This window comes from Entamoeba invadens (genome assembly GCF_000330505.1).
Source record: "Entamoeba invadens IP1 unplaced genomic scaffold scaff_1105074724629, whole genome shotgun sequence".
NCBI classification, from domain to species: Eukaryota; Evosea; order Mastigamoebida; family Endamoebidae; genus Entamoeba; species Entamoeba invadens.
Genome location: NW_004440426.1, coordinates 517,987 through 541,745, shown reverse-complemented (window position 1 = coordinate 541,745; position 23,759 = coordinate 517,987). Strand labels below are relative to the sequence as shown.

Below are 23,759 nucleotides of genomic sequence, written 5' to 3'. Positions count from 1 at the left end.
AAAATATAGTAAATTAATTCTATATTTAGACGGGGTGAGGGTGGGAAAGGTCTGCCCCAAATTTTTTATAAAAAATAAATTTCAATATTAAAAAGAATTTTCTACAAAAGTCACTCATTTACGACAAATAGACACCTTTGACTGTATTCAAATCTATTATTGAGTCGATTGTGTCAACAAGTTCTGTTACAAAACGCCAAATAATTTCTAATTAAAATTATAATAATTTTAATTACTATTTTACTGACCACTTTAGAGTAAAATAGTGTGAATAAAAAAAATTTGTAATAACTATTCATTATTACTATTTTTATTATAAATTATAGTTCTTAATTGAACATTTTTGTAATTATAGCGCATGGTATGTGAACACTTTAACACTTACATCTACCCACTATTACTTGTTTATTCATAAACTCTAGAATACATATTCCGTCTAGAAGATGCTCACCTATGGAGGCACTCACTTTTAAAAGCCGTCGAATATAATTTCAGGAAGTACATCAACCCGAAAGACAAATCATTGACAACCTGGTTATTTGGTGTGACTTGTATTTCGTTCTCATCGAAATGCGTATTTTTCTTCTTAGCAACAAACCTCAATATTTCCTTCAAGATGTTTCCATTGATGAAATTGAATTCTTGGTTCTTCCTTAGAACCTCTTGTTTAACAGTTTGAATCTCATGCCACGCGATGACATTGATTTCCATTCGACTATTTGGTTGTAACATTGATTGAATTGGGACATAAGGCGCAAAGAAGTACGTCACGTCTTTCTTTCCCAATTTAGTCTCGACGCACTCTTCGATCATATACTGTTGAATATTCAATCCAATCTCTTCTTCAACTTCTCTGACTGCACACACCATCGGCGCCTCTTTAATTTTCATTTTGCCCTTAGGCAACCCCCATTTGTTCGTCCCAAAGCCTTGGACAAGTAAAATGTACTCCAACGTCTCGTCCAATAAAATCGCTCCATAGCATGGAATGTTCGACTTGTATGCGTTAAACTCCGAAAGAGTCCGCTCAAGGGTGTTTGGCCCGAGCGCGGGTTTCATTGGAAAAAGGCAAGGGACAAGTGATGCGGCTTTTATGACAAAATCGGAAAATTCCGAGGGAGGAAGCTCGGGGTAGAGGAGGCGGTACACATCTATGTAGTACCACCACGACTCCTCAAGCATTAAAAGCTTGTCGTTGATCGTTGGCAAGTCGTCGGGTACAAACTCCGACACTATCATTTGAAAGACGCGTGTGACTGAAGGTGGCGGGACAGTTTCAGGGTGTAATTCTAACTTGCGTTTCATGGAAAACAGTGAAAACAATTTTTCAAGTTCTTTTCAACAAGAAAATACCACTGAAAACCTTTTGGTCTTCTTTCTCTTTTTGCAAACACTTTAATATCTATTATGATTCAACTTAACTATTAATTTAATTATGTTTTATTAATTAATTGGTATAATTAATATATGGTATTTTTTAATTATAAAAACTATAATGAATAATTTTTGAATTAATAAAAACTTGAAATTATAATTATTTTTCTAAAATAAAATTTAAACTATATAAAATAGTTGTTTTTTATAAAATACTATTCAATATTTTATAATAATATATTATTATAAAATATAATATAATAATTAATATATATAGTCGGGTGATAAAGGGGGTTAATTTGGGACAGAAGTAGTTAATTTGAGTAAAAAACTATAAAATATAATTTATTTAACCATAAAAGTATTAGAAGGGTTTTTTCAATTAACTACTTTGAAAATAATAAAAGAAAACCATAACTTTCTATTTTTGATATTATTCAATCTTTGAAAACAATGGAAGAAGAAGAGAAAGGAACCCTTGATGAAATAACCACAGGCAATCAACATAAAAAAGCAATTTAAATACAAGAAACCAGTTTAAAAACTGTATTTCAATATATATTCACGATGTATATGGTTAAAATGCCAGAGTTTAATGAATTAACAACAGTGTCAATTTTTGAAAGTGTCAGGGAATCACTGAAAAATCATCATTTGTTATTTCAATCTTTCAATCTTTCGTTGTTGAACCATTTCCATTGAGAAAAGATAAGAGAAAGACCATTTTAACATAAAAACAATTGGAGTTGAAAAAGAGCAGAAAAGAAATGAAACAAAGGAAAAAACAAAGGAAAAATTCTTTAACAAAACAAGTTTCAGACAAACCATAAAAAGTGCTGCGTTTTAGACTTCCACATTTTTTAAGTGAACAAATTGAGGTGTTTTTGTTTATTTTTGAAATAGAAATTTATAATTTTTCAATTTATAATCATTTAAAATAAAAAAACTATAATTTATATTAATATTTTAATTTTATGTTTATTTTGACCTTTAAATAGATTTTTTTAAAATTATAGTTTCAAAATTATATTTATCAAAATTAACTACCTTTGTCCCTTTTTAATGCCATTTATCCCCCGACTATATAATATATTTTAACTTACAATTTTTATATTATAATATATATATTTGATTATTATTCTTCAAATTTAAAAATATAATAAATTTATAATTGATTTTATTATTAAATCAAAAAGGTATTAAAAAGAATTAATAAAAATGAAATAATTATTAATACAGTAATAAGAAAACACCATAAAACCACCGACACGTCAAACCGGGTAACGACCTTTCACAAAGAATTATGGAGCAAAGCTTCGCACCAAAATGTTTGTTGTGTTTTTGAGGAAGCTGAGAAGCACATTGACTTTCCATCTGCCTCGAAAATGAACGCGTTTTTTATTGCTTGTGACATAACAATAGAAACAGTAAAGTCTTCTCCCATTCTACACACAGTAACTGGTTCCAAACAAAATCCGTCTAAAAATCCAACATCATTCCCAGAAATTTCTTGAAAAAACTTCCCAAGTAAAGTTTTCTTTTCTAACACTTTTCCTTGGAAGGTTTTGATTTTACTCACCAAAAACAACTTTTCAAAGACAAAACACACTCGAATGACGTCGTCTTGGACTTTCACTTTGTCGACATCAACGACTCGCAAAAATCCAAAGAAGTATAATTCCTGTGGTTCAGGGAGTAGTCCCGGGTCTTTTAAAAATAGACTCCCAACTCTCTTCGCATTGTCTTTCCGTTGTGTCAAAGACTTCTCTCTATCGACCTCACCCTCGACACTCTCTATTTTCTCAAACGCACTCCAAATCGATGCAAAGTCAAAGTGATGTTTCGAGACATTCAACGCGAGGTCGCGCATCACCGCACCATACTCCGTGAAGTGTAAAATAGGGGTAACCAAGTATGTTGACACGGGGAGGAGAGTGTTCCCCACAAACCCCGAGTCTTTCGCTCTTTTCCTTTTAATATATCCGGTGATACTTTTCACAAGGCTATCGGTCAATTTTTGTGACTGTGAAAAGACGGGAAACACGTCCAAAAAGTATGGACACTTCAATATGTACTTTGCATATACTCTTAATGATTCCGCATGGTTCTCTAAAATACTCCCAAGCCTCACAGTCGACTTTTCCTCCTCGTCCGTCGTCGGGTCCGAAAACGCCAAGTCCAAATCCGAAACGATTTGTTTGGTTAACACTAAAATGGGCTCAAACGTCTCTTTGATTTCCACCGGAAATTCTTTCTGACTCGAGTAGTCTACTTTCTCCAAATAGACTTCATAAAACTCGTCAAGGATCCTTAAATAGTCTTTCTCCTTCATGTAAAAGTCTTTACAAATCGTCCGATACACCTCGCAATTATCTTTCTGGAAGTAGAGCTCTTCATTCTTGTTTTCACTCTGTGGTGATATATAGACTTGCATCTCCAGCTTCTTCTTTCCACTCTTTTCATTATAAGTCCGTGGAGACACAACACTGGAACTTGGTGTCGTCGGTCTGTAAAATGCCTCTGAGAGTTTCTGTGTGATCACAAACCGGATTTTCTGTTTCTTTCGATTCACAATTTCACGAATGGTCTCCACAAACGAAGTGACTTCTTCTTCACTCGGTTCATTCAAGTCCATCATCTTGGAAATCCGTTCAATCCGCTTCGTCTGCTCTTCGAGAGTCCACACGCGAAGTTGTTTATCTTGAAGGTTCTTCACCAATTCGTCTTTCTCTTTTTTTAACTCTTCTATTTGTCGTGCTTCAACACAGGACGTCGTTCGAAAGATTTCTTGTTTCGACGGTTGAGGCTTTATACACAGATTTGACGTTGATATGTCACACTCATTCTTTTCTGAAAAATGCCGCTTTTTGTACTCATCTTCTTTACTCTCCAATTCAGTCTCTCGCCGAAGTAAATCGCCTTGTTTCTCATTCAGCGTCTCTTCCTTTTGTTTCAACTCATCTTCCCACGCCTGAAGCTCTTCTTCATGATTTTCTGTTTCAATTTGGACGACCAACACTCTTTGTAAGAACTTCTTTATTATTTACATTAGAACAATTTTAGATGGTTGTTGAATAGAGTCGATTCTAAATAAAAATTAGTTGATAACAAACCCTCCTTCTCTTTATTATGAATATTAATTTCTTTCTGTAAGACGTCTTCTTCTCGTTTTTTCAAACACATTTCTCTGTGAATCAAGTCGTCTGTAGTAACTTCAGAGATATCGGCGATATTAGTGGGTTGACTCTTTCTTGGAGAGTGTATGACGTTTTCTATTGCACTTTCAAGTGATGACGTAACAGGAGTCGAAGACAAGGAAAATATCTTCTTGTTTCTTTTGAGAGAAGGAGACACAAAGAGTTCACCTCTGATACTATTTGCATTGCTTTTATTGGGCATTTTAATTAATTTGAAACTTTGACTCCTCTCTACTATTGAAAATAAGTCTTGTTCTTGCACTGAATGTGAGATGAGCGCCCCAGAGCTTTTCGACATGCCAGAAATAGAAAGCCTATTTATTGTTGGCATCAAAGTCCCTTTCGATGTGCATCTCTCATTGTCTGTTAATTCCAATTGTTTTGTCTTGACCTTCTCGATGTCCTCTTTGTGTTCATCTATCTGTTTCTGAGTATTTTCAGGGCTTTTATAATCAGTAATAATGATGTTGTCATCAATGTGTTTTGGCTGTGTACTGGGACAATAATCCAAATTAATTTTCCGTTTCTCTTTCGCGTTTTTCTCTTCGCAACGAGTCACTTTTGTTGCACTCGTTGTCTCATTTGAAGTACTTTTGGGAAGACCTTGTGTCACTTGCAGTGGTGAAAGTAATTTCATATTTGACTCTTTAAATTGGGTTTGTTCAATTCTTTTGAGTGATGACTGCATTGCAACATTTATGTTTAACACATTGGTGATTTGACTATATATAGTATTAAGTGTAACACTCCCCTCTTTAACTTCTTTAGTGTTGTTCCTCATCATACACTCTCGAAGAGTTTCATTCTCGCTTTGTGCCTCAGATAACATTTTCTGTGTTTTTGAAAGCAATTCTTCCCATTGTGTTCTTTCGCTACACACAAATCGATAATTTTCGCGTATCATGTTCTCAACACTATGGTCGAAGTGTTGTTTGTCTTTTGTATTTGTGTTTTTGGAAATGATGGACCATACCTTGGTGACTTCACTGAGTTGTTGAACACACTTGTATTCGTCATATGGTGTATCATTTTTTAAGACTGTCATCCAAATGTAATCCTTTGTTAAAATGTCGGATTTGTTGGAGGTCAATCGAATGTTAGGCTGGACAGTAGTCTCTCTATCCTTCTTGGACCAAAATTTGAAGGCACTGTGTGTGTTACAGTTGTCACTCATGTGGTTGATTACTTAATGTTTAAGAAGACAATAACAGTTAAGGAATTTGAATAACACTTCTCCATTTTTATATATTTATAAATGTGAATCTATTTGTTGTTTTTGGAATTAATAATTTACTAGTTCTTTTATTATTAATGAACTATTTAATATTAGTATGGTGAATCATTTTTGAAATGTGTTTTGGTGATTTAAAGTTTGGTTTTGTTTTAAACAATTGGTCATTTTTTTTAGTTTAATAAATGTAAAAAATAATTTGTTTTTTTATTATTAATGTAATTATTATTATTAATATTTTGTATGTTTTTTTTGAATTATTGTATAATAATTAAATAAATAATTATATAAAATAAATAATTAACCAATTATTGTTTTTCAAAAAAAAAATCTTTGATGTTTTTAAGGTGACCTTGAAGATTCATCAAAATACTTGGGCTGACAATAATTATTTAAAGTCATAAACACACACAAAATAATGAATAAATGGTAACAAAAAGTTTAAAATGCGTGTTAAATAATTAATAATTCATAAAAATAAATTATTAATTATTTTTCCACTTGAAAAAAATGAAAACAAAAAAATATATTTTAAAATAAACCAAATATAAAAAGTAGAATTTAAACTAAACCTAAAACGTATCTAAAAAATCATTGTTAATGGAGGAAAATAATATTACCATCCCCAAAAAACCAAGAAAACAAAGAAGCGATAAAGAAAAGAAGAGAAAAAACAAAACTGAGCAAGATACCGATTATTTGAAACAAAAAACGGAATACGAACAAACAATAGCACAAACACAAAATATAAGTCCAAATATTACCAAAAAAGTGTTTAAAAAAACAAAAAATATCAAAACCTGAAAAGACTGAAAGTGCAACACCTACAATTCCATTTAAAATACCAGTCAAAACTATATTGGAGTATTTAAACCCAATTGTTACACCATCTTATAATATTCCAACTATACCAACAATAACAGGTAAATGGCCCGAATACGAAGAAGACCACATTTTAAATTTGAAAGAAGTAACATTATTAACTCAAAACACTTTTTTGCCTCCAAAAAAAACCTTCCACCGAGGAAATTATAAAAACAGAAATAGAATTTCAATCGTGTAATATCGACATTATAAATCACATAATTCAGAATGAAGTACAGATGGTAAATTTATGTGGAATGACATTTTCACAATTTTATTCTTTTTGTGATTTACTAAATTCAACAAATTATGAATTTAGAGGAAATGAATCTATTAAGAAATGTTATTTTATACCACTAAACACTCACAACAGAAACAATCATAAAAACAGAATATTCTCATTCCAATCACTGATTTTTATGGTTTTAGTTTATTTAAAAATGGGTGTTAATATTAAAACTTTGTTTATGTTGTTAAACATCGAACAATTCAAATGTATGAGTAAACAAAAAGAAGATGAGACTGATGATAAATACAGAAAGCGTGTCAACAAAAGAATGTCAGGTTTTATTGGATACCAATTCAGGACTTGTATGTTGTATTTCACAAAAACTTGCCAACGGACTTTCATAAACTTAGTAAAAAACAATCCCGATGTAAATATTCCATTTGCAGTTGGCAGACTTTTTGAACAATTGAAAAGGTTTCCTTGGGCACTCAACACTTACACAGCAATTGATACAATGCCACACTGCATCAGAAGTGAAATTATCAAATCTTTGAATTTTAGAGGAGATGAAATCAATAGAAGGGATAGATATAACTATAATGTGAAAGTAAACAAATCATGTAAAAAAAATCGAGGTTGTAGTTAATTCACTTGGCTTTATTGTATCCTATAACATTGCTGAAGGTTTTGTTGCTGATCAGAAATTACATGCAAGTTCAAGAGAGTCTTATTGTGATGTAGGTCATGCTTCATTGGGCGATTTGGGTTATTTCAAAAAAAACCAAATATACATGCACACTCCATTAAAAAAATGTCAAAAAAGGAAGAAGAGAAAAAGGAAAAGGCTCTTGATTATAACCATTCACATTCGGCATACAGAAACATAGTAGAACACACATTTGGGAGGTTACACAATTTTTTTCGTTTTTTCAGGGTGACTTATGAAAATGATCTGAGTTTATATCCAAGTTTTGTAACTTTTGCTTTATCAGTGTATAACTATATGTTACCTTATCAACCTCTACAAAACAAAAACAACAAGCCAAGAAGTTGTCGAAGAAGAACAACAAAATAAATTAGATGATAAATTAGAAAAGTCCTTAATTCATTCGAACCAAAAAATGGAATAACAGAAGTCAGTAATTGTTTTGATAAGTATTTAAAGTGTGAAAAAGAAGTTTGTGGTCAAATCGAAACGAAAAATAAAGATGATAATGTGATTGATGTTGCTGACAATTGCACTAATTATACAAGTTTGGGTTTTGATACCGAAAAAGATGTTATTTCGTTGATATCACAAAAAATGTATGAAATAGTTGGTAAATCACACGACATAAGTGTTTCAGAAAATGTCAAAAATAACACATGTACACATTTAATGGTTGATGAAAAACAGTTTTTAAAGAAGACACAAGTTTTAAAGATACGATAACTTATAGTAATTCAGAAGAATTACTAACTGGTTGTTTTCCAGATCAACAAAATGTTGTTAGGAAAATGCTTTCCGATAAAGATCTCAATGATTATGTGAAAGATGTTGTAAGTGTAAATAATGTAACAAATGTTTGGATTGCAGATACTTTTTTCTTTGATGTAACCTATAATGTATTTGAGGAACCAAATAACTTTAATCGCAAACTTGAATATTTTGGCTGTGTTAAAAAAGCAGACAAATTGTTATTTCCTGTTTTTGTACCTCCAAGAGAACATGGGCATTGGTTTCTCATGGTTCTAGAAAAGAAAAACGACAATGTTTTTATATGCAGTGTATTGGATAGCTTAAATACTTGGAATGAGCAATTGGTTGCAAATAAAATATCAAAAATGAAAACTTTTTTAACTGGAATTGATTTTGGTAAAAGTGTTATTCAAATTGTTGATATAAATTATGTTAGTGTACCACAACAAACAAATGGATTTGATTGTGGAAGATTTGTTGTCTACTTTATCAAGAAAATATTGGAGAATAAATTCAACACTGTGGAAATGATTGCGAAAGATTTTGAATTTAATGAAGCTCAAATTTTCTTTGATAAAATTAATTAATTTTTTATTATATGTTATTTGGTTAAAAAAAGAAATAAATGCCGATTAACAAAAAAAATAATTAATTCGACCCAAAAGATCTTAAGATCTTTTGGGTATTGACAATCTCGAGAGTAGCCTTTATAATTAAAAATTATTATTTTTTTATAATTTAAAAATAATTATATTTACTATACTAAACTTGTTTTTTTTTATTCACTATAATAAAAGATATTTAAATTAATACAAAAAATTAAAATAAATTATTTTTACAGGGGAGATAAAAAACCGCTTCCATTTAATTTTATAGATTAAAATAATATTAATATAATAAAATGTATGGTACTGTATACCATGAAAGCTGAAAATGCCCCATCAAGACTTTTTTTGTCCGAGGTGATAATTTGTATTATAATTTTTATTATAATGTTATTAGTTGGAACATTAAAACGATATAACTTAAAAACACTCAAGCATTTTTTTTCCTCCATAATTGAGAAAAAAAAATAGGGTTTATTATTATTAAATAATTTAAGTTGAATCAAATTACAAACTTATCAATTTATTAAAATTTTAAATAAACTAATTATGATTTAATTTATTTTTAGTCAAAAGAATAAAAAATAAAAATTACACCATATATAGTTTAACTTACTATACATTATAGTTACCAGACTTTTTCAAAATAACAACTAAAAATAAACCAATGAACAAACTGATTATAAAAATAAATCGATATTTTTAAGTAATTATAATGATTATGAATATAGAACTTATTAGTAAATTTGATTTATCAATTAGAGAAAACGAAAAAGATAATGAATGTTCATCTTAACTAAAAGTATATTTATCATGTCGACTACTGTAGCACAGCCTGTCTTTTCTGTTGATTTAAATATGGTGATGACGTATCAGAAAATGGTATGTCCTACACTTTCCATTCCCCTTCTACTTCTCCAAATACGCGATTCGTTACTCAAGTTTGGTGGCGATAAGACGGAAGGCATTTTTAGACTTTCTGCGAAACAGGAGGAAGTTGATTGTTACAAGTTGCGGTTCAACAAAGGGGACTACTCGATATTTAAAGAGTGTAGTTGTCATACATTGGCCAGCCTTTTTAAGCTTTTTCTCAGAGAATTACCAAACCCGGTCATCCCGTCGAAGTTTTACGACAACTTTGTCAACGAAGATGTTGTCGAACAATTTGAGAAAGACCCGGACTCGATTTTAAAAGCACTTGAAATCCTTCCCGCTGTCAACAAATCGACGGTCATCTTTATCATCAATTTCCTCCAAACTGTTTCGCGGAATGAAAGCGAGAGTAAAATGGGGGTCGACAATTTGTCGATTATATTCTCCGCTTGTATGCTTGTCTCAAACGATTTGGACCCTTTCATGGCACTCACCAAAACAAATTTAGCCAAGGCTTGTATCGCGGCAATGATCGAAGGTCTTCCGCAGTCCGCAATCAACATGGTGAATCTCTCCTACAATGATTATGACCACAATGGGTTACTCTTACTTGACGAAGACCCCGTCGTTCAGTTCATTGAAGAAAAACAAAAGAAGAAGGAGATCAAAGTCGAAGCAAAGAAAGGTATTTTCCGTACACGTGACAAGACCGTTTCAAGGCCCGAGAAATTGCATTTGAAAACAAGTTCTGAGATCCCAAAGAGTGTGACCCTCTTAACAGCGTCAGCCTCTTCTTTACTTGGCGATCACAAACGGGTGACATCCGGTGAGTTTAAGACACAGTCCGCGCGCAATTCCACAAGTGTTTCTCAAATGTTTGATATCGTGACCCTCCCCGACAGACTCAAGTTGCCCTCTTTTTTAAATACAAAAGTGTTTTCTACAACGAATTGATTATTTCTTATTATTCCCTTATGATAACTACTTTATAGGAGAAAACCAAACACGTCTCAACAAGGTCTGAATAAAGTCTTACTCATCATTTTCCATATCAGAAGTCCACAAGGTCATGTTATCTCTGAGGAGTTGCATGATGAGGGTGGAGTCCTTATAAGTTTCTTCGGGGACTTCGTCGAGCTTTTTGATAGCTTCATCAAAAGCTTCTTTAGCTAATTGGCAAGCCTTCTCTGGGTCGTTCATGATTTCATAATAGAAAACAGAGAAATTCAGAACAAGACCAAGTCTGATAGGGTTGGTCGATGGCAACTCAACCTTAGCAATGTCCATAGATTCAGTATAAGCCGCAAGAGACTTGTTTGAGACTTCAGTTCTCTTCTCACTGGTGGTGAATTCGGAATAATATCTATAGTAATCACCTTCCATCTTCTTGAAGAAGACTTTGGATTCAGTGGAAGTGCAGTTTGGTAACAAATTGGTGATGATGACGTTCAAGACATCGTCACACTTCTCTGACAACTCCTTCTCGATTTTAATGCGGTAGCCCTTGATCACTTCAACTCGTTGTGTATTGCCTTTTGCTTGTTCCTTTTGTTCCAAAGAAGAAATGATTCTCCAAGACGCTCTGCGGGATCCAACGACGTTCTTATAAGCTACACTGATCAAGTTACGTTCTTCGACAGATGGCTCGACCTTTGTCTGCTGGAGTTGCAAAGTAATCTGCTTCATGAAGTCCGCCATTTCTTCATAGCGCTCACTTTGCTCGGCTAATTTGGCAAGAAATACTAAGTCTTCACGCGATGTCATCTTTCTCTGAATTTTGCAGTTCTGAGGTCTTTCTATCTTATTTGACTTGAAAAGGTGGGCTTCTAATTCTTTTCTAAGACTTTTTCCATCATTCTTTAGTTGTTGGCTTTGAGTTTTTTGACACTATTTTTGGTACTCTTTTGTTTACGACAATTATACGGAAATAACAGCTATGTTTGACTTAAAACTGCAGGATTTGATTATTTTTTGAATTGTATTTTTAGAACATTTTTTCCACAGTGTGAATTAAATGAATTTTTTTGTTATTTGCACATCCAAACATGTAAAACACCGGGATGAGTTGTTTAATTGATTCAATATAAATAACTTCGATTAAGAAGATGAAGAGATAATTGCATATTTAAAAAATAACACCTTTTTAAACTATATAACAGTAGTATTTTATATTATATAATGGAAATAATTGTTTTCAAACTATTAAAAATGCACAACCAAAACAAAAAATGATCTTGGGATAATTGAAAAATGTGAGTAGTTAATCTTTTTTTTATTTAAATTGCAAATATTTTTATAAATAACCAATTGAGTTAATTATTAATTCATTAACACAAATGTATAGAATAAATTATTATATTTTTATCTAAATATACTAGTTAAACAATATTGAAATTAATAAAAAGTACACGTTAATTCTTTCAATTTCAAGAAGGAATTCAAATACTATATATTATAATATACAATATAATTGAATATAGTAAATTATTCTAGAAAAAATCCAATCAAACATCATTTTTTTATTACAAATTACAAATTAAATAATACTTGTCTGATATTTATTCATCAATTCATTGAAAAATTGATGAATTTTTTAATGAATTGATTCTTATTAAATCATTAAAAATTTCTTTTAAACACAATTAATATCTTAATAAGTCCAAACCATCCTCAATTAATATGAAATTAGACTATAAAATAAACTTTGCTTTTAAGATCAATAAAAAAATCAGACATTCCTAAAGGACAATCTTGGCACGACATTCATTGACTGCATTTCTTGGAAAAGGAGTTTGCACGCATAAGGCATAGTGATTGTCGAGCAATTCAAAGACGACTGACAGTACTTGCAGTACCCACAATATCCCATCAATCCGCACTTTCTACACACCGTCACTTTGAATGCGTCTGACGAATACATCAACCGTTCAAGTAACAAATTCGACGCTCCGTATCCAATCAAGCAATCTCTCTCCATCTCCCCAAGTCTTAACCCACCATCTCTCGATCTTCCTTCTGTCGGTTGTCGCGTTAAAGAAGACTTTGGACCTCTCGCACGGGCGTGCATCTTATCCAAGACCATGTGTTTCAATTTTTGATAATACACAGGACCTATGAAGATGTATGCTCTCAACGTCTTTCCAGTGATCCCCGAATACAACACTTCTTTGCCGTCATACGAGTACCCACTCTCAATTAGAATCTTCGACATGTCGTCCAACTTGTCGCCACCAAATGCAGTGCCATATTTGAACGTCCCATCCATTAACCCGGCTTTCCCACTCACTAACTCTAACATCTTCCCGACCGTCATACGTGACGGGAAACCATGCGGATTCATAATCACGTCTGGACATATCCCATCACCAGTAAAAGGCATGTCCTCTTGTTTCACAATGAGTCCAGTGACTCCCTTCTGTCCATGTCTTGACGAAAACTTATCCCCCAACTCTGGTCGACGTGATGTCCGTAACCCTATTTTGATCTTCAAAGGCTCTTCATCAGAAGAAGTAATTAATACTTTATCCACATAGCTCGGAACAGAACCTTTGTATGTCAGAGCTTCGCGTCTGAAGTCTTCATCGGTTGGTACGTCTGTTGTGATAGGTCGGGTCGTGTTGTTGGGAGCTTGCTTGTTTAAATAGATCATCCCCGGCATGAGTTTAGTTCCTGGAGAGCAGACGCCATCAAAGTCAAGTACTTTGTACTTTTTCATCGCTCGTTCTTCGTCAGTTGGACACACAACTCTATCGCTCATCCCATTGCGATACTTCTTAATAACAACATCCGCCTTTCTGTATACAAAACATCTTTGGTAGCCCCTGTCGATGGACGCTTTGTTCAGTATCGAGGCATCTTCAATATCATATCCCGAATAACTCATCACAGCAACCATAGCATTCTCTCCAGCAGGCACTTTGTCAAAATTAATCATGTCGATTGTTTTTGTCCTAACCATTGGGACTTGTGGGTAATACAACAGATACAGCAAGGTGTCGATTCTTTTAAACTGATTATACCCAATCGTCCCTATAGCCTGCTTACCCATAGCACATTGATATGTGTTACGTGGAGATTGATTATGATGTGGATATGGAATAAGACCCGCAACAACACCAAGAATAGACAATGGATCAATTTCAAGATGTGTGGTGTGTTCGTTGATCTGGTTCTCGTATATCGCAATGTATGAGTTGTTCTCTTCATTCACGTCCAAGTACTCGATCATCCCGTCTTTGATACAATCCTCAATTGTCTTAAACCCTTCCACTATATCACGAATTTCTTTGGGCCCAATTTTACTCTTAGCATTCTCAACTACAATAAGTGGACGACACACTCTCCCTCCATCCGATGAAATGTTTATACTCCTCTGTGTCTCGTTCAAATGCAACGACACTTTCTTCCCAAGTCTCCCGTGTCTTCTCAGTACTCTGCATTGTCTCAAAAAGTGAATGGGATTTTGGTGGATCCCAAGTAACTGTCCATTCAAAAAGACTAAGTAACTGTTCTCGCTATTTAACTCGTCCCCAGAAATCAAATTGGCGTCTTCAACTCCCAAATTGAATAACATGGTCATAATGGCTTGATCATCAGAGTCTGTTGTGACCTCGGTTAACAACGAAAAGTTCTTCACTAACCCACAAGACTCTCCTTCGGGGGTGTCTGAAGGACACACCATACCCCATTGACTCCCTTGTAAACTTCTCGGCCCAGATACCTTTCGTGTTTTTTCAAAGTGTGAATTGAGACGAGTCATCATACCCAATGCACTGATATAACTCAATCGAGATAGTACTTGTGTCACTCCGGCGCGGTCCATATTAAATCTCTTCAACACCCAGTTACCAGTGGAAAGTGCGTGGATGAGTCCAGTTGTTATTCTGTGTGGTGAAATGTGCTTTAGAATGTCAAAACTTTCACTTCGTGTCTTCTTCGAGAGTTCCTTTGTCGCTATAGTCTGCAGTTCAGTGTTAAATTGTTTAAACAAATCTTCGAATAACAGCGACATCATTTGTCCTGCCAATTCCATTCTTTTGTTACCATAATAGTCCTTGTCGTCCAACTCTCCTGTTTCATCCGCTTTCAAAATCCAACTGACCATCAGCGCAATGTATATGATTTTGGTCTTAAAGTTGTATCTAAGGACTTCGATATGAGGAAGAATCAAATTTGCTAAGACATCTCGAGCTTCGTCGACTTTGGGTCTCTTAGAGATATACCCCTTTTGCCCAGTATATATCTTCAAATGGTTCCCGACATATCGAAGAGCCTCGCGCTGATTTAAAACATTCTTTGTCTTGCACTCCTCAATCGAATTGATCATCTTACTCGTATAACTGTTCCCAACGAATTGAAGAAATTCCATATCACTCTCCATCCCCATAGCTTTGATGATGATCATTACAGGAACGTCCTCAGTCAAACTGTTGTGCTTTAAATACAACTTTCCCCTCTTCAAATACACTACTGTTCTTGACTTGACTTCGTGTGTGGCTGACGTCACAGAAGCAGACAAAAACCCTTGCGAAGATGTCTCAATCAAAATTCTGTTCTTGGACATCTGTTCTTGAGAGAGAATAACTCGCTCAACTCCTTTCACAACAAAGTATCCTCCGGGGTCCATTGGACACTCTCCATGTTTCATAAACTGATCAAAAGTGTTGTTGTAGAGGACACAGTGTTTGCTTTGTAACATGATTGGCATATATCCAATGGTCACAGTCTTTCGATACACTTTCTTGTCTCGTGTGAACTCTATTGAAGCTTGGATCGGCGCTGTATATGACAAATCTCTTAATCGACACTCCATAGGTGTTATTGGCTCTTTCTTGTAATTCTCTTCAACACACGGTTGGTGAACCCAGACGTCCAAGTACTTCAAATAAAATTTTGAATCTGCGTCACAAGTGACTTTGTCGTTCGCTCGTACAATTTGGCGAATTTCTTCGTCGATGAAGTAATTAAACGAGTCGATGTGTTGTCTGACAAGCCCTCGCGACTTCACAAAAGCGGGAATAAGACGCCATTTGTCTTCGGCGGTATTAACTGGTCGTCCTAGATTTGGGCAGTACACCTCTTCGGCGTCTTCCATCGGAATGTTGTGTGTTTTCACATACTCCATTGATTTCCGATCTATCTCTTCTTCCATCAAAATCTACTCTTTTGAAGTTTCTCATTTTTTGTGTTTATCAAAAGGGTTTTTTTAATCACTTATTGAAGGGTGTTTTCCTCTGTTTGTGTGGGATTCATTTTTATTGGGCTGTTTTTTAATAATTTAATTTATCATATTTTATCATATTTTTTCTTTTTTGAATATTATTATAATTTTAATATCTTATTAATTCTGTTCTATTTCTTATATTTAATAAATCTTTTTTGAGTCAATGAATAACATTTATAAAACATTTTATTTGTATATCATTTTAAAAAACAAAAATAAATCTTTGATTTCAAAAAAGAACTAAAACTTGTTTTTGTAAATATTTATTTTTAAAAATTTCAAACAAAAACTTAGTTTAAAATATAGTTCTTATTGTAATAAATGAACCATTTATTATTATCTAGAAAAATTATAAAAATTTTTATGTAAAAAAAGTTTTTTGTCTATTTTTTTTTTTTTCAAATATTATACTAAAAACAATGTTAATTTTATCATTATAATAAACATTAGATTGTATTTTTTTATTTGCTAAATTCGTTTTTAGAGAATTTTTAAGAATTTGAAGGAAATAATTATAACAAACCCTTTTTTAGACCATTCTTAAAAATATTTTAACGGAATTTAATAAAAAAGAAAATAAGAAAATAACATTAAAAAAATAAACAATTAAAACACAATCCGATATAACTTTATTTTTAGGAAATCTCGTCATTTGATTCTAAAAATCAAAACATCGAATTAATATAAAATTAAAACAAGAAAAAAGCAAACAATCGTTTCTTCTATGCGGACTGTGTTGAACCAAATTCGCGAAGTACAATATGGGTTACCGACTTCTCTTTCAATTTTCACGGATTCTCAGGTACAGTCCGTATATAATGCTTACACATCTAAAGATATACCAGTCTTACACACACTTCTCATGTCTTATAAAGAGGACGTTTTGAACTCAAACAAATCGGAAAAGCAAACTTCTCACTTTTTTCAAAGCGGGATGTACGCGTTGTGTAAAGAGATGTTAAGTGACGATTCACACGCATCAGACTTCTTGAAGTGTAAAGCAGAGATTCTTTCGATCTTTCTCTTTTACATCCAACTCCAATTTTTTAATACCACTCTCTGCACTTTCGAGTTAACGACACACACGATAGCTTTGTTAAAGTACCACGAGACATTCCAGATGTCATGCATCACGTCTTTCAATTTACTGAACACTATGGAGGATTACGCTTTGGACAACTACATGGACATTTCAAACACGTTAAAGAGTCTCTCTATATTCGATATAGGAAGAGTCGAACCTACACTATATAACATGTTGTGCCAGAACGATGAAGTGACAAAAAAGAATGCGGAGTTTCTTTTAAATTGTGGTGTACTTACCAAGGTAGTAAGATTATTCACAATGGTTTGTGTTGTATATCTTTCATTTGTGTTTAATCAAAGGAGATGAATATATAAATTCTTAATCTGAATGACTAACACGTAGAGTAACACACTTCAAACAACAACAAATCTCTTTCAACGACTTACAATTGTGCCTGAACGCTCAGCCATTGAGTCAACAGAAGTATTAGCGAATTATTACTTTGAGCACTATCCAAAAGTTCAATTTGAAATCACCGATTTTAATTCTGTGTGTATGTCGCAGATGAAGATATTGTTTTTCATTGTGTACTCATTTGTAACGCACACAGAAAGGGCAACTGATGTGTTAGTTCAAGATAATTTTGATCAGGTTCTTTCTAACATTTACGACAAATTTGACTACACGGAAATGCAGAGCAATGAGAATACAAATGCTTCACCAGCAAATTCACTCTTTGAGTTCTTCAACGAATTTATACAAGGGGTCTTCAAAAGTGGTTCCAAACTCTTGTTTTCTGAAGACGAGAAGAATGGTGTTTTCGATAAGAAAAAGGGAGTTTTGGCTTTGATAGTGAGAGACCTTGTGATGGACGATATACCACAAAATTATCGAGATGTGCTTCTTGGAACAGTGGAATCATCATGTCGGAGAATTAGTGTCAGTTTAGAGAAGTATATTGGGATTGATCTCGGGTTTCTAAGGTATTTGGTTGAGTTCATCAAGCATGAAACCGTCAGTTCAAACTTAATTCACGCATATGATTGCATTGGTGCTCTTATTAAAAACAATATGGATGGGCTTGTAGAGATTATGAAGTACTGTGAAATATCAAATGTCTTGGATTGTGCTGTGCAAAATCCGTTCTGCTCGAGTGTGTTGTTGCGAACACTAATTATGTTAGAGAATAAACCCATGGGGGTTGAAAACTGGTTTTCTGAGAACACACATCTTATACTTTTCAACGTAATAAAGTATTTTGAAAAGAACGAAATTTCATACTCAAATTTATGTTGTTTAAACACTGGGATGATCGGGTTAATAAGATATAAAGACAAAATCCCAGATATCTTGCAGAAGATGAAGAATGTTCAGAAGGGTGAAAGTTGTAATGAGGGTTTACTAGGACTAGTGAATAAATGGGAGAAATACTACGAACCAAGACCATTGTGTTTAAAGGAACTTGTCAGTGTTACAAAAATCGAGAAGAAGGTGTGGGTTGATATCGTCAAAGAGATTGCTGAAGTCTGCAAAGAGTAATTCGGTTGTATAAATTAGTGTTCTGTGTTCTCATATGAATTATTTTTTGTTTCACTTATCTACAAATACTTGTTTGTCTAACTTACAACCCTCAACACTTTCATAACTTGAAGCTTTTTTAAGAAAACAAATAAAGAAGAAAAAATTGTTCAAATCATTTTTTATTTTATTACAAAACCCAGTAGAGTTGGTGGAAAAAAGTCCGGCTCGATAAAAAAGTATGGCTCTTTTCTTAACTATAGTAAAATATAATATTGTTAATAATAAATTAAAAAAACATTTTATTTTTTCGAAAAAACAAACTATTATAAATTAATTAATTAAAAAGATAGAACTATAAAATTTAATATAGAAAAAAAAACTGAACTCATGATGAATGAAGTTGTTATTTTGAAAAACAAAGTTGATATTTTAAATACAAAAACTGAAATTGAATTGCAAAGTGCTCAATTCGCTTTAAGAAACCAAAAAATGAATTACTACAGTGAATTGATTGAATAAACTTGCTTAAACGACACACTCTGTTTTCTCAAAAGGATGGAGCAAAAAAACAATCAATTGGTTAACAACATTCAGTCAATACAACACAACGAAACAATAAAAAACATCATTTCTGTATTTTTAAGCAGCGAGTTTGTTACAGCAACCGATTCCAATTGTCAAAATATCTTTCATATGAGTCCGCAAAATATTGTGAAAATAAAAAAGAAATTGTTGTTTCTTTAATGCCACATCAAATCATTGAATAACTATCTTTCAAAACAATACTCTTTCAATGATAATTTAGTTTTATCTTCATATGCCATCTTTCTTAATACACGTTTCAATTCCATATTCTGTTTTGAAACAGGAATCATATTTTAATTCGTGTTTATTAGTTTTCTTTCTTATGAAAGTAAACTACTGAATTTTTAACTAAAGTGACTTCCCCAAGGTGGGCAAGTTAAAATTTTTAGTCTTTTTTACAGAGAAAGGGCGTGCAAGACTAAATTTTAGTTCAAAAACATTTTATTAAAAAATGTTATTCGTTTCCAAATTGTTACAAAAAACACACAACCCTTTGGTGCTTAAATTAACCCTTCGAGGACTGAAAAATTTTTATTTTTTTCTTTTTTTTTCAGAAAAAAATTCAAAAAATAATTTCACTTTTCCAAAAAAAAATGAAAATAGAGTCAGCCCGTAAACGTTGTACACTCCCCAAACGTTGTTTTTGGTGTTATATTTTTAGAACTATAGAAAGTTCCCACAATAAACGAAACTATCGGCAAATAACAATAATGTTTACCATGTTAAAACTAAATTTTTTAGCAATTCCCGCTTTAAAACAATTTCAAAGGGTAAAAAAAAGAAATAATTGAATTAAAGCAACTCCAAAACAAAATATGTTAACCCTAATAATCCCACATTTTGGTAATTATTTAACCCTATTATTTATCTTCCTTTTATTTCCAAAAGCAAAAAAAAATGTTCAGAAAAGATAGAAAACAAAAAACTGGATGAGTAAATAAAATTAAAAAATAACACTTTTCAACACAAGCAAGACATAATTTTTATTATGAATAATTTATAAGCTTTTTGAACCACAATAAAATGAAAATGTGGCATCAAGTTAACATAATTATATGTTTGAACATATCAGGGATTCTGGTATGCTTTAATTTAAATCTTTTTAACTCATAGAAAAAAATTCATTGATTCAAAGCTTTTTTGTAATAATACAGTCGAGAGGTTAGCATTAACAATGCTTCGTCTTATTGAAAGCATTAAACAAACGATAAGACGATTCAATTTTTTTAAAAAATACAACAACAAAAAATAACACAAACACATTAATCAAACTAAATTATAATTCAAGTGTTCAGCCTTTATTGTGATTACTAAAGCCAAGTGTTTTTAAAGCAACTGGCTCTTGTAATTCTATATTCAAATAATGTTGCCAAAAAGCATTTATGAGCTGTGTTATAAAACTCACATGTTTAAAACTTTTTTTTGAAAATTTTTTATTCAGTCTATTGCAAAACAAAAAGCATCATAACTTTTAAATTAAACAATTGATAGTTTTATTAGTAAGTATTTTATAGTTAAAATATGGTTTATAATGGATTTTTGAACCTTTAAATGTTTATTATTAAAAAATATAACGGAAACGAATAATATTAAAATGAAAAAAACTTGCAGTAAAATGTATTTGAGTTGAATTTAAATCCGATAAAATATGGTGGTGTATCAATTGAACGATAAATAAAAATATTATAACATTCTATACAAAACTATAAATTATACTATAAAAACCCTTGAAATAATACAGACTTATCATTAGGAAAAAAGAGTGAATAACAGAGCCAACAAAACACCAACGACCTTTATCCTTGATTTTAGAGAACTTAAACATTATCTTTGAACTAAAAAACATAAGATGTTTGTTCTTTGTATTAAATTGAATTGAATTGGAAATATAAATTAACAAACTAGAGGCGACTCCTTGCCGCAACGACCCGACGGAAAACCTCCCCATATACAACCCAATAAGTGGAAACCAACTAACTCTCGCCGATTGAACGGTCTCGACTTGAGATCGTCATTTTGGCATGGTTTCCGGGGTGTTTGTTGATTTCGACAAGAAAAGTGAAGATCTTGAAATTAAATGAATTTATTGATTTTATGTTCGTTTTGATTTGGAAAAAGAAAAACATAATATGAAAAAGAAAATGTTATTAGTAAAGTTATTGGTGTTCTATTTTAAGATTTACATATTTTGTGGAAGATTTAGTCGTTATTTAGAATATTCTGAGGTGTACAATGTTTGGGGAGTGTACAACGTTTACGGACTGACTCTACTGGCGACTTTTCATGAACGATTTAGAATGATTTTTGACTTATTTGATAAAATAGTTCAACTTAAATTCAAACTTTTAAATTATTTATAAAACATTTTATCATTCATAAACTCAAATGAATTGGTTTTTGTTAAAGATTCGTCCTTCAATAAAATATATAATTTAACAAATTAATATTAGTAATAAAAACAATACGAAAATAAACTGTTTTCATAAACAAATAAAAATGTTAATTAAAATTGATTAAATAATATTATCAGATAGAGTACTTGCTACAACGTTGTACACTACTCAAACGTTGTACACCTTAGAATATTCCAATTAAATTGAAACTATATACGGAACATTCTATTATGAAATAAAAATTATTGAAAATTTAACAATAACATTTACTTTCAATAATATGTTTTTCTTTTTATAAAAAACAAATTTCAATTTTTTTAAATCTAAATAAACATAAAAATAATGAAATCGATCAATTTCGAGATCTTTTACAATTTCAATTATAATTGATAAACAAGCTGCAAACCACACCAAAATGACGCTCTCGGGAATGCAACCTTCAATATACGAAGGCTGAGTGATTTTGATTTGATGTATTTTTAGCGGGTGTGTTCATAAAGTTTTCGTAATTCGTGTTATTGTATAAAGTGTTCCGCCGTGTCGTTGTAAAATATAGCGACCACTCTTTCTTTTAATTCTTTTCTGTCAAGATAAACAACAAACCTTTTAATGTTTCACAGTTCAAGGATAGGGTTTAAATTTTATAATGTCAGAAATAGTAGATAAACTCCATTATTTTGGCCTTGTTATTCACTCGGTTTTCCTAATTGCAAATTATAATTGTTTTTAATTTTAATAGTTCTTTTTTGATTATATTATAGTTTTTTAGATAATGTTTTTTTATCAATTAAGTGTCTAATTTTTATCGGTAAAAAAACTCTTATTGATTTTACTTTAAGTTTTTAGTGTTTTTAAATTTTTAGTTTCCGTTATATTTTTTAAATGTATTTAAAAAGTTAATATTTATCAAAACAATGAATCAACTTTCATTCATTATAATTGGTAAGTTTCACTCTCTTGGCTTTGAAAAGAATCAGTCCAAACCTGGTTTCGAGAACTGAGTATTGAACTCCACGATATTTTAGACGAAGTTCTTTAAGTGCCTTTTTAGTGACAAGCTCCATATTGGAAATTGTAAAAGCCAGCTGCTCTTTGAGGGAGGTTAGTTCTTCTGTATTTAGATAAAAGTCTATCTTGCTGCAACTCTGTCTCACCACCTCACAAACTGTCTTCAAGTTGTTCAAAAGGCGAGGCACCAACCCACAAGCTATAAAAGATGAAATAACATTTTTAGTGGTTGTTACCTTTTGCCAAGAGTTAACAATTGATATTATTTGGACTGAGTTGTACGACATGTTATTGTACTCAGTCTTCATGAAAACTTTTTCGGTATTAATGACCCTCTTTTGATTTCCATACACCCCAACATCAAGCATTTGTAAAAGGTGACTCGAGTGGGATGGCAGAAGAAATATCTTCACATTATGACTTGTGAGTAATGAAACCGCTTCAGTGTCAATATGAGAACCGAACCCGTCTATAATAAGACCAGCAGGTCCTGTGTATTTTTGCATTTTTCTTTTTGTTGATATAGTTGGGAGAAAAATGCATTTAAGCCATTCTTTGAACAACATGTTGTTTATAAAAGCTTTCTTGGAATATTTAATACAAGCTGTACTCTTGGTGATTCCCATCTCCATCAACTCTTTTTCAATTGATACATTGGGTACGATGAAAAAAGGAACAGTGGTAGTTCCATCCATACAAACACATCCCATCATTGTGGTTCTTTCTCCGTTTCCATTGAGTGGGAAGTGCATGTTTTCCCCACTTGATGTTGAAGAAACAATGACAGTCTTTGACGTTTTGTCGACCCATTGTTGGTAACCAGATTCGTCACAATTAAATATAAATCCAGTGGGTAGACCAGTTATATTTGTTTCCAAGTAATCAAAATAAGTGTCGATGGATTCTCTGCTCACTTCGATGCGTTCTTCTTCCATTGGCTTTGCTTTGGTGGTCATGATTCTCCTTTCCTTGTTGACAAAGTTATAAAATGCTTTCACAGTCACATCATCACGTCCAAGCGTATTACTAACGAACCACAACAAATCAGAATAACCCGCAGGATCCTGGTCTCCTTCTCGTTTCTTCACGAAAGTTACAAGAGATTCGATTTCTTCAGTGTTGAAAATTGCACGTCTTCCAGATGTCCCTCGAGGTTGTCTAGCAAGAGAA

At 32.3% G+C, this 23,759-nt stretch overlaps 6 protein-coding genes across 6 annotated transcripts; 2 read left to right on the top strand and 4 right to left on the bottom strand.

Annotated features, from left to right (window-relative positions):
- Window positions 1–447: 447 nt before the first annotated feature.
- EIN_020540 (hypothetical protein) lies at window positions 448–1,305 on the bottom strand (the record flags this gene model as incomplete). The annotated part of the gene is made up of 1 exon (XM_004257308.1): window positions 448–1,305. One exon carries the CDS (start codon window positions 1,303–1,305, stop codon window positions 448–450), a length of 858 nt encoding a protein of 285 aa, XP_004257356.1.
- A 1,360-nt stretch (window positions 1,306–2,665) lies between these two features.
- On the bottom strand, window positions 2,666–5,745 carry EIN_020530 (hypothetical protein; the record flags this gene model as incomplete). Its single annotated transcript, XM_004257307.1, has 2 exons — window positions 2,666–4,392; window positions 4,488–5,745. The coding sequence occupies 2 exons, from the start codon at window positions 5,743–5,745 to the stop codon at window positions 2,666–2,668; spliced, it is 2,985 nt and encodes a 994-aa protein (XP_004257355.1).
- Window positions 5,746–9,772: 4,027 nt separating this feature from the next.
- EIN_020520 (Rho GTPase-activating protein, putative) lies at window positions 9,773–10,786 on the top strand (the record flags this gene model as incomplete). Its single annotated transcript, XM_004257306.1, has 1 exon — window positions 9,773–10,786. The coding sequence occupies one exon, from the start codon at window positions 9,773–9,775 to the stop codon at window positions 10,784–10,786; it is 1,014 nt and encodes a 337-aa protein (XP_004257354.1).
- A 78-nt stretch (window positions 10,787–10,864) lies between these two features.
- EIN_020510 (14-3-3 protein, putative) lies at window positions 10,865–11,596 on the bottom strand (the record flags this gene model as incomplete). The annotated part of the gene is made up of 1 exon (XM_004257305.1): window positions 10,865–11,596. The coding sequence occupies one exon, from the start codon at window positions 11,594–11,596 to the stop codon at window positions 10,865–10,867; it is 732 nt and encodes a 243-aa protein (XP_004257353.1).
- Window positions 11,597–12,560: 964 nt separating this feature from the next.
- On the bottom strand, window positions 12,561–15,983 carry EIN_020500 (DNA-directed RNA polymerase III subunit RPC2, putative; the record flags this gene model as incomplete). Its single annotated transcript, XM_004257304.1, has 1 exon — window positions 12,561–15,983. One exon carries the CDS (start codon window positions 15,981–15,983, stop codon window positions 12,561–12,563), a length of 3,423 nt encoding a protein of 1,140 aa, XP_004257352.1.
- Window positions 15,984–16,989: 1,006 nt separating this feature from the next.
- Window positions 16,990–18,621, top strand: EIN_020490 (hypothetical protein; the record flags this gene model as incomplete). Its single annotated transcript, XM_004257303.1, has 2 exons — window positions 16,990–17,403; window positions 17,485–18,621. The coding sequence occupies 2 exons, from the start codon at window positions 16,990–16,992 to the stop codon at window positions 18,619–18,621; spliced, it is 1,551 nt and encodes a 516-aa protein (XP_004257351.1).
- Between the last annotated feature and the right edge of the window lie 5,138 nt (window positions 18,622–23,759).